General features: G+C 43.4%; 1 protein-coding gene across 1 annotated transcript; it reads right to left on the bottom strand.

Annotated features, from left to right (window-relative positions):
* Positions 1–3,888: 3,888 nt before the first annotated feature.
* LOC139355091 (uncharacterized) lies at positions 3,889–6,441 on the bottom strand. Its single transcript, XM_070999410.1, has one exon. It carries the CDS (start codon positions 6,439–6,441, stop codon positions 3,889–3,891), a length of 2,553 nt encoding a protein of 850 aa, XP_070855511.1.
* Positions 6,442–9,090: the final 2,649 nt, after the last annotated feature.

The following is a 9,090-nucleotide window of genomic DNA, read 5'->3' as shown; positions in this document are numbered from 1 at the left end:
GGGGCGAGATTTTATGGATGCTTGTAATCTAAATTTAAACCTTGACACTTTGAAAATGGTTACAGTTGAGAATATTGAAAATCCTTCTGATGTTAGTGATGAAAAGCAGATAGTTAGCGATGAAGTTAGTGATGAAAAGCAGATAGTTAGCGATGATGTTAGTGATGAAAAGCAAATAATTAGCGATGTTGTTAGTAATGTTAGGGATAAAAATACAATTTTTAGCGATGTTAATCATGGAATTAGGGACAGCAGGGAAACAATTAAAGAAATTTTTAGTAAAATCAGAGATGAAGAAGAAGTTACGAATAAAAATTATATTGAGCCGGAAATAAATCTAGTGGAAAAGGAATTATTTAATATAAATTTAACGGATGAAAGTGTAGAATACAAAGTTGGTTATCATGTGAATTATAATGTTAGGTGTCAGTTTGTTAGGATGGTAGAAAGTTGTTATGTAAATAAAGAAAGGCCAAAGGAACCGGAAGTCAGATGCGAAATGAAATTAAGATTAGAGGACTCAAAACCATTCAGTTGTTCGCCCAGACGTTTAGCTTACACAGAGAAAGAAAAATTACAGGTAATATTAGACGAATACTTAAGTGAAGGAACGAATACCAAGTGAATCTGAGTATGCATCTCCAATAGTGTTAGTTAAAAAGAAGTCAGGCGACTTACGACTATGTGTAGATTACCGAAAGCTTAACAAGACTATGGTGAAAGATAATTATCCGTTACCTTTGATTGACGATTTATTAGATACATTAGTAAATAAAACAATATTTTCGAAATAAGATTTAAAGCATGGCTACTTTCATGTGTTTGTGGATAGTGAATTGATAAAATATACCTGTTCAGTTGTGACGCCGTGCCAAAAAAAGCTCTGTACGGCTGTCATTGTAAGAAGGGCTCTTGGAAGTAATTAAACGACTGAAGTTCAAATATAACAGTTTAGCCTTTAATTCATTAGCTTATAATGTGTACACTTCACTCTTCTTCATTAATTAACTTTAACAAAATAATGGGTCGCAATGGACAGCAAAATAAAAGAAGACAATGTTGTTCCGGGCGCTGAAGCTTGTAGTTCTCACTGCCCTTCTCTCTCGTTCTGTCGGGTTGCCAGATCTCCTGACCTTCGTCTTCAGTTGGCAGGGCGATCAGCTGTGCATACGAACCAAGTACCGTGGGACTGAACATGCCGCCCGCCAATGCGAAACCCGCGTGATACATGTGTTGTTCAGGATTCTGGATATAAATTCCCTTGTACTCGAAGCGGCTTAGACAAAGAGAAAGAGAAATAACATACGGATGCAATTGATTACCAAGGGAGCAATAGCTGGTTCATGTTAGCATGAGATCGGCAGGCGACAAAGCTTGGAGATGGAGCGTTTTTGACTGCCTGATTTTGTTTTCAGTGTTACAACTCGAACGAGTGAATCCTTTCCAGGATGGAGACTGGTAATTCTACCGAGCGACCATTGCGATGGAGGCAGTTGATCGTCCTTCATGAGTACTAATTCGTTGATTTTAAAATTCTCCTTTTCTTGACACCATTTTGGGCGAGTTTGAAGATGGGACAGCCAATCTCGGCTCCATTGCGTCCAAAACTGACGGATCAAATTTTGATGAGACAGAAATTGCTCACGGAACGACGAGTTCTGAGGGCGACAATGGGCAGGTGCGAGCAGGCTGTCACCAATGAGAAAATGTGCCGGCGTGAGAGCTTCTAAGTCGTCTGGATCCGCTGTTAGCGGACAAAGTGGCCGAGAGTTTAGGCAAGCTTCAATCCGGATAAGCACCGTTGCGAGTTCCTCATAAGTCTGCTTGTGACTTTCGACAGTCCTCTTCAGGTGATGCTTGACGGTAGTGCTAGTAGGAAGTGTTCCGACGAGAGTCCGGTAACCGCTTCTAGGTGAAGTGCCTTCGTAGCCAAGCAGACGAAAATAGCAATGTATCCTTTGTAAGTACTTGTCCCACGAAGCCGTGCTGCCTGGATTTCGATTGCCCCGGTATAATCGACGCCGTTCGCAATGAATGGGCGGTTTGGTGGGTTGACTCTGTGCACCGGGAGGTCGCCCATCAATTGACTTCCGATGCTAGGTGACGCGCGGAAGCACGTGATGCATTTTCGAAGGATTGTTCGGACGGCTTGTCTCCCATTTGGAATCCAGAATTTGTACCTCGTGTGGGCTAAAGTAAGATGAGCGCCGCCATGCAGGGTAGCGTGATGGGAGTTCTGAATTACCAGCTCTGTAAAGAAATGACGCTGCGGTAAGATGATTGGATGTTTGCGATCGAAAGAAAGGTTGGAATGTTTGAGACGACCGCGAACGCGTAAGATGCCGTCGTCAAGAAAGGGAGTGAGATTTCTTAGAGTGCTCTTCGGAGGCAGAGGATTTTCTGCGAGGATCGCGTGCATGTCGGATTGAAAGGTCTCGGCTTGTACTATTTTCACGACGCAGCGAAGTGCATTGTCCAGTTCCTCTGGCGACAGCTGACTGTAAGATCTGGTTTTCTTCGATTGAGCGTTGTGACAAAAGCGCAGTATGTATGCTATGACTCGAACGAGTTTGGTGTAAGTTGAAAGCCGCTCAATGAGATTAATGTCTACTTGGGTGGTGTGCAAACGAATTTGCAAAGATTTTGCTTCTAGGGACTGCTCATCAAACTTTATGTTCGGTACCTCTGTGTCCGGCCACTCACTGGAGTGTTGCCTCAACCATGATGGTCCGTGCCACCAGAGATCAAAGATGGAGATTTCTGATGGGGATAGTCCTCTCGTGGCGCTGTCTGCTGGATTATCTGCCGTGGGAACATGTCTCCATTGGTTTGAGTCGCTGTGGTCCAGAATGTAGGCAACGCGATTGGCAACGAACGTTTTCCATCTAGTAACATCTCCTTTGATCCAGTGGAGAACGATAGTGGCGTCCGTCCAGTATGTAACGGAGATTTTTTCCAACAATTGTTTGCTACTACCCATTTAGTTAGTTTGGTTGCCAGCACAGCGCCGCATAACTCGGTCCTCGGGATCGTGAGGGGTTTCGTTGGACAGATTTTGGATTTTGCAGTGATGAGAGTGGTATAAAACGATGAATCAGGTTGGGGTATACGCATGTAAACCGCCGCTGCGTAGGCGTGAGTGGACCCGTCGCAGAAAGCGTGCAACTGGATATCATGGCGAAAGTCTGGCATATACCGTACGCTGCGAGGTATTCGGATTTTGATGATGTCCTCCAGATTGACACGGAACTTTTTCCATTTGTTAGCGATGGAACTGGGTACTGGGTCGTCCCACCCTAAGTGCTTGCGATCGTTCTCGGAATGGAGGTGTGCCATTGTGACTTCCTTTAGAATTAATTTTGCTGAAATGAGAATAGGGGCGATTAGTCCTAAGGGATCGAAAAGTCTGGCAATGCTCGAAAGAATTTCTCTTTTGGTTGAACCCGTGGGAATGCTCGCTTGCAATTTGTAGGTGAAACAGTCTTGGTTAGGTAACCAATGCATTCCTAAGGTTTTGACTGTATCAGAGCTGTCCCAGCTTCGTGACGTTTGATTGCATCGGTTTGATGAAGGAATGCTGTCTAGAAGCGCTATGTCGTTACTAGACCATTTTCTCAATTCCATATTTGCGGATTTTAGAGCGTTCTGGATTTGTAAACTCTTGTTTTGTGCTGCTGAGATAGTGTGATCACCAGAAAGAATATCGTCGACGTAGATTTCGTGCTTTAAGACCTCTTCTGCCAGTGGATAATTTTCGCGTTCATCCTCTGCAAGTTGACGAACGACTCTAATGGCGGTGAATGGTGCAGAAGCGGTACCGAAAGTTACAGTTGACAGGCAATATTCCTTGATGTTTCCATCCGCCGACCGCCATAAAATCCGCTGGTACTACGTGTTGTCCGGATGTACGTCGATGCAGCGGTACATGCGCTGGATGTCGGCGGTGAAAACATGCCGGTACTGTCTCCAATTCAGCAACACTGCAGGGAGATCATTTTGGAGAGTGGGTCCTACGGACAATACATCGTTTAGAGATCGACCGTTTGAGGTCTTTGCCGATGCGTCGAATACAATGCGCTGTTTGGTGGTGAGACTGTCTTCTTTATAGACAGCGTGATGAGGAAGAACGCAGGATTCAACCCGACAAGATTTTTTGGAGGTACTGACGGTTGATCTCTCACTAGAGACTGCTGGTGTGATTTGTCCCAATTCAAAATATTCTTCGATTCCCTCCTTGTAGCGAATCCATTTGTCTGGATCCCGTTCATAACGCCGCTCTAATTGAAGAAACCTGTTTAAAGCGACTTGATGCGATTTTCCTAGGGCCATTGTGGGATCGAAATGCCATTTGAAAGGTAGTCTTACCATAAAACTACCGTTTGCTTGACGTGTGTGCGTTTCCTTAAAGAAGGACTCACACCACCGCTCTTCGTCAGATTGAAGTGATCGGCTTGGGACAGATTCTATTTCGCAAAAAATTTTCAAAAGCGATTCCGTGTCTAGCGTGGTTTGATGACAGCGAATATTAAGTGTGTGGATTGATTCCTGGAACTTGCCGAGTATCATCCAACCTAAGTGAGAATTTTGTGCAATAGGTTCGTATGGATTTCCGATTCGGGTTACCGGAAGGATAAGACCCGCCATGAGGTCGGCTCCGATGATGAGATCTATGCGTTTCGAGCGATAGTATAAAGGATCCGAGAGCTGGAGTCCGTTGATGTGTTTCCAGTTTTGAGGCGAAAACGATTGGTTTGGTAGATGTGAGGTCAGCGAGTTCATAACGTACGCAGAGTCGACATCTAGATTGAACGTTGGGTTTAGCGACGTTCGGATGCAGCATCTTGCCGTAAAGTTGCACCGTTGACCAGTAGTTTGGCCGACGCCGGCGATCGAAGCGCGGATTCTGCATCGTGGAAGCTGGAGAGCTTGGACGGTATGCTCTGAGATTATTGTAGCTTCCGACCCCTGATCGATGAGGGCAGTTATTGTTGCTTGAGCGCGGCTCTGGGGGTGGCAGACAATAATCCGTGCGGTAGCTAGCAAGATATTCTGTCGCGTTGCATGGGAGGCTAAGGAAGAATAACATTGGAGGTTTGGATTAGCAAAAGGGCTAACTGGTGAGGTGTCGTTGTTCATAATCGAAGCGATATGTGGTTGACTGGATGATACGGTCGGCGAGTAAGGTTGGGGGGCTTGAGTGATGCTTGGCGCCGCGGCCGGATGAAGTAAAGAATGGTGGCGTTGTCCACAGTGGTAGCAATTCTTTACACTTGAACAGCGGGCCAGCATGTGCGATTTGCTCAGGCAGTTGAGGCATAGATTTGACTTACTCACGACCTCCTTACGTTGGTAGCAATCCAAGCTAAGGAATTGCTGACATCGACAAAGGATATGATTACCATTGCAGTGTGGGCAACGAAGCACAGGGGGGCTTGGTTGCGCGTGGATGTTATGAACCGAGATACGTTTTGTGGGGTGATGATCCAGTGATGATCCAGATTGGTTGGTGCCCGAACAGATTCTATTTTCAATGGCGTCCAGGGTGATTAACCGGTTGTTGAGAAACTGTTCGAGATCCTTGTACGAGGGAATGTGGGTTTGACTGCCGAGATTATGTTCCCAGGCGGAGTGCGTCTCTTTCGGTAATTTTGCAGTCAAATAATGGGCGAGCCAGTGATCCCCGTTCTGCAACGACGCGTTGATGGTGTTAAAGGCGACTGCGCAGACGTTGACTGCACTGATCATAGATCGAATATCATCGGGCTTCTCCTTGCTTAGGCTTGGCAACTGGTACAACATGTTCCTGTGATTGGAGAAGACCACGAGTGGATTGTTATAGCGCTGAATTAGTGTGTCCCATGCTACCGTATAGTTAGCGGCCGTCAAAGGAATTTGACGAATATCGCAATCTCGACCAGCTGGCAGAGATTCCTTGAGGAAATGAAACCGTTGAATATTGTCCAGCCGCTCATTTTGATGAATTAACCGAGTGAAGGCGTCATAATATCCAGGCCAGTCCACACAGTTTTCGCTAAACTTGGGCACTGGCAGTTGTGGCATGTGGACACGTGCGTCGGCAACCGTCGACACGGCGGTGGGTGCCGAGGCTGAGGACGGCGTCACTGGGAACTTTATTCGTTGGCCTTCAGCTACAAGGCAATAGGTTTCCATGTACAGATCCTCGAAACTGACGGCGATCTTCTTGGCGTGATAGTCAGTTTTGACATATCCCTCGGTGCAGATGATTACTTGATGGGTGGTCTCAAAAGCCGCGTTTAAACTCTCGATCTGCTGCAGGCGCTTCATGAAATAGCTTTCGGTTTTTCGAGACGCGGCATCCTTCTTATAGTTCTGCTGCAGACGTGTTAGACTTTGAAGACGCTCCTTTTGAAGTGTAATAAAACCTGCTAAGGCCGAATCATCTGCTTCGTGGTCAGACATATTATGAGAATTTTTAACAATTTATTTGAACCTAGCTAGCTCTGCTTGATAAATAAAAAGCACCCGTACTCACGTGATCTTTCCCTTTTTTTACTTATGCCTGAGGTTACGTAACGTTGACTGTAGCGTGAGCGCAGGCTGTACTGTTTTTCGATTCCGCTTTGAGTAGAAGACTTTCCTTGGTTGCGAAATTATAACGGGCCTTCTTGCCGCACCCGTGTGTGTAGAAGGGCTGTCAGGCGACCGGGTGTGTTGGTATTGGTGACTGTGCTCTATCGGTGTGAGAGCACTTGTTGGGGGCACAAACGGAGACGATCGCAATTTGTGTTAGATGGAGTGCTGGGTGTTATGCATTATAACCCACAATTGAAAGATCAAACTGAGCTTTTTAAACTTCAAGCAAGAGTCCCCTCATGGGCCACCATGTTCAGTTGTGACGCCGTGCCAAAAAAAAGCTCTGTACGGCTGTCATTGTAAGAAGGGCTCTTGGGAGTAATTAAACGACTGAAGTTCAAATATAACAGTTTAGCCTTTAATTCATTAGCTTATAATGTGTACACTTCACTCTTCTTCATTAATTAACTTTAACAAAATAATGGGTCGCAATGGACAGCAAAATAAAAGAAGACAATGTTGTTCCGGTCGCTGAAGCTTGTAGTTCTCACTGCCCTTCTCTCTCGTTCTGTCGGGTTGCCAGATCTCCTGACCTTCGTCTTCAGTTGGCAGGGCGATCAGCTGTGCATACGAACCAAGTACCGTGGGACTGAACAATACCTCATTTATGACGCCTTTAGGACAATTTGAGTTTATGCGGATGCCAATGGGGCTGAAGAATGCACCAGCGGTGTTTCAACGATTTATCAATAAGATTTTTGCAGCCATGATAATGGATGGTACGGTAGTTATATACATGGACGATATCATGATTGCGAGTAAAGAAATGCAAGAACATTTAAGTGTTCTTAGAGAAGTTTTTGATAGATTAGCAAGGAACAAACTAGAATTGAGAATGGACAAGTGTGAGTTTCTACAAGCAAGTGTACAATACTTAGGATTTTTGGTAACTAGCAAAGGAATACAGGCTAATGACAAAGGAATAGAAGCTGTTCGAGATTTTCCCGTTCCAGACAAAGTACACGGTGTTAGAAGCTTTCTGGGTTTGTGTTCGTATTTCAGAAGGTTCATTAAAGATTTTTCGATGATCGCTAAACCTCTATATGAGTTGTTAAAAAAGGATAAAGAATTTGTATTTGAAGAAAAGGAATTGCAATGTTTTGAAATGCTTAAGAAAAAGTTGGTGGAAGCTCCAGTGTTAGGATTATATTATTACAAGGACGAGGTAGAATTGCATACAGACGCCAGTGCACAAGGTTTTGGAGCAGTTTTGCTGCAAAGAAAAGAGGATAAGAAGCTTCATCCAATATTTTATTTTTCGAAAGCAACAACAAAAGACGAAGCAAAGTATCATAGTTTTGAACTGGAAACGTTAGCAATAATTTACGCTCTTAGAAGATTTAGAATTTATGTGCAGGGTAGACGATTTAGAATAGTCACAGATTGTAACTCACTGACTTTGACGTTAAATAGAATTGAGTTAAACCCCCGTATTGCACGGTGGGCGTTAGAATTGCTAGAGTATGACTTTGAATTAGTCCACAAATCGGGGAAACTTATGCAACATGTTGACGCGTTAAGTAGAAATACAAACATAATGGTAGTTGAAACGAATACCTTTGAAGATAATTTAATTATTTGTCAAGCGAAAGATGAAAAATTAAAAGATGTTAGAAAAAAGTTAGAAAATGAGGAAGATAAAATGTTTGAGATGAGGAATGGAGTTATATATAGAAAGTCGAATAATGGAAAGCTGTTATTTTGTGTTCCAGAAGAAATGGAGGAAAAGATATTATACAAATATCACAATGAATTGGGTCATTTAGGAAGAGATAAAGTTATGGATGCTATTGTTAGGACGTATTGGTTTTCGAATATGAAAGAGAAAGTGGTTAGACATATTGAAAATTGTATAAAATGTGTAGCATATTCGCCGAAGTCAGGGAAAGGGGAAGGACTGTTGCACAGTATACCAAAAGGAAATGTGCCATTTGAAATTATACATATTGATCATTATGGACCGGTTGATAATCGAAGAGCAAAGAAACATCTCTTTGTGGTTATAGACGGATTTACCAAATATGTTAGGCTATATGCAACAAAAACGACGAACACAAAGGAAGTTATTATAGCATTGAAAGACTACTTCAGGTCTTACAGCAGACCAACTTGTATAGTTTCGGATAGGGGAAGCTGTTTTACGTCGGAAGATTTCGGAAAATTTATGGAAGAATGTAATATTAAACATGTAAAAATTGCGACCGGGTCACCTCAAGCCAATGGACAAGTAGAAAGGATTAATAGGATTGTGGGACCAATGATAGCTAAATTAGCAGATCCAGAAGAGAAAATGCATTGGGACACAGTTGTGGAAGATGTTGAGTTTTCATTAAACAACACGAAGCAAAGAAGCATAGCACAAATGCCAAGTAAAATGTTGTTTGGAATCGAGCAGAAAGGAAAAGTTATTGATGAATTGAGACAAAAGTTAGAAGAATTAGATAATGTTAGTGATGTTAGAGATTTAGACAAAAT

Source organism: Drosophila suzukii, unplaced genomic scaffold (genome assembly GCF_043229965.1).
Source record: "Drosophila suzukii unplaced genomic scaffold, CBGP_Dsuzu_IsoJpt1.0 scf_8, whole genome shotgun sequence".
Classification (NCBI taxonomy): Eukaryota; Metazoa; Arthropoda; class Insecta; order Diptera; family Drosophilidae; genus Drosophila; species Drosophila suzukii.
This window is presented reverse-complemented; position numbering and strand designations above follow the sequence as displayed.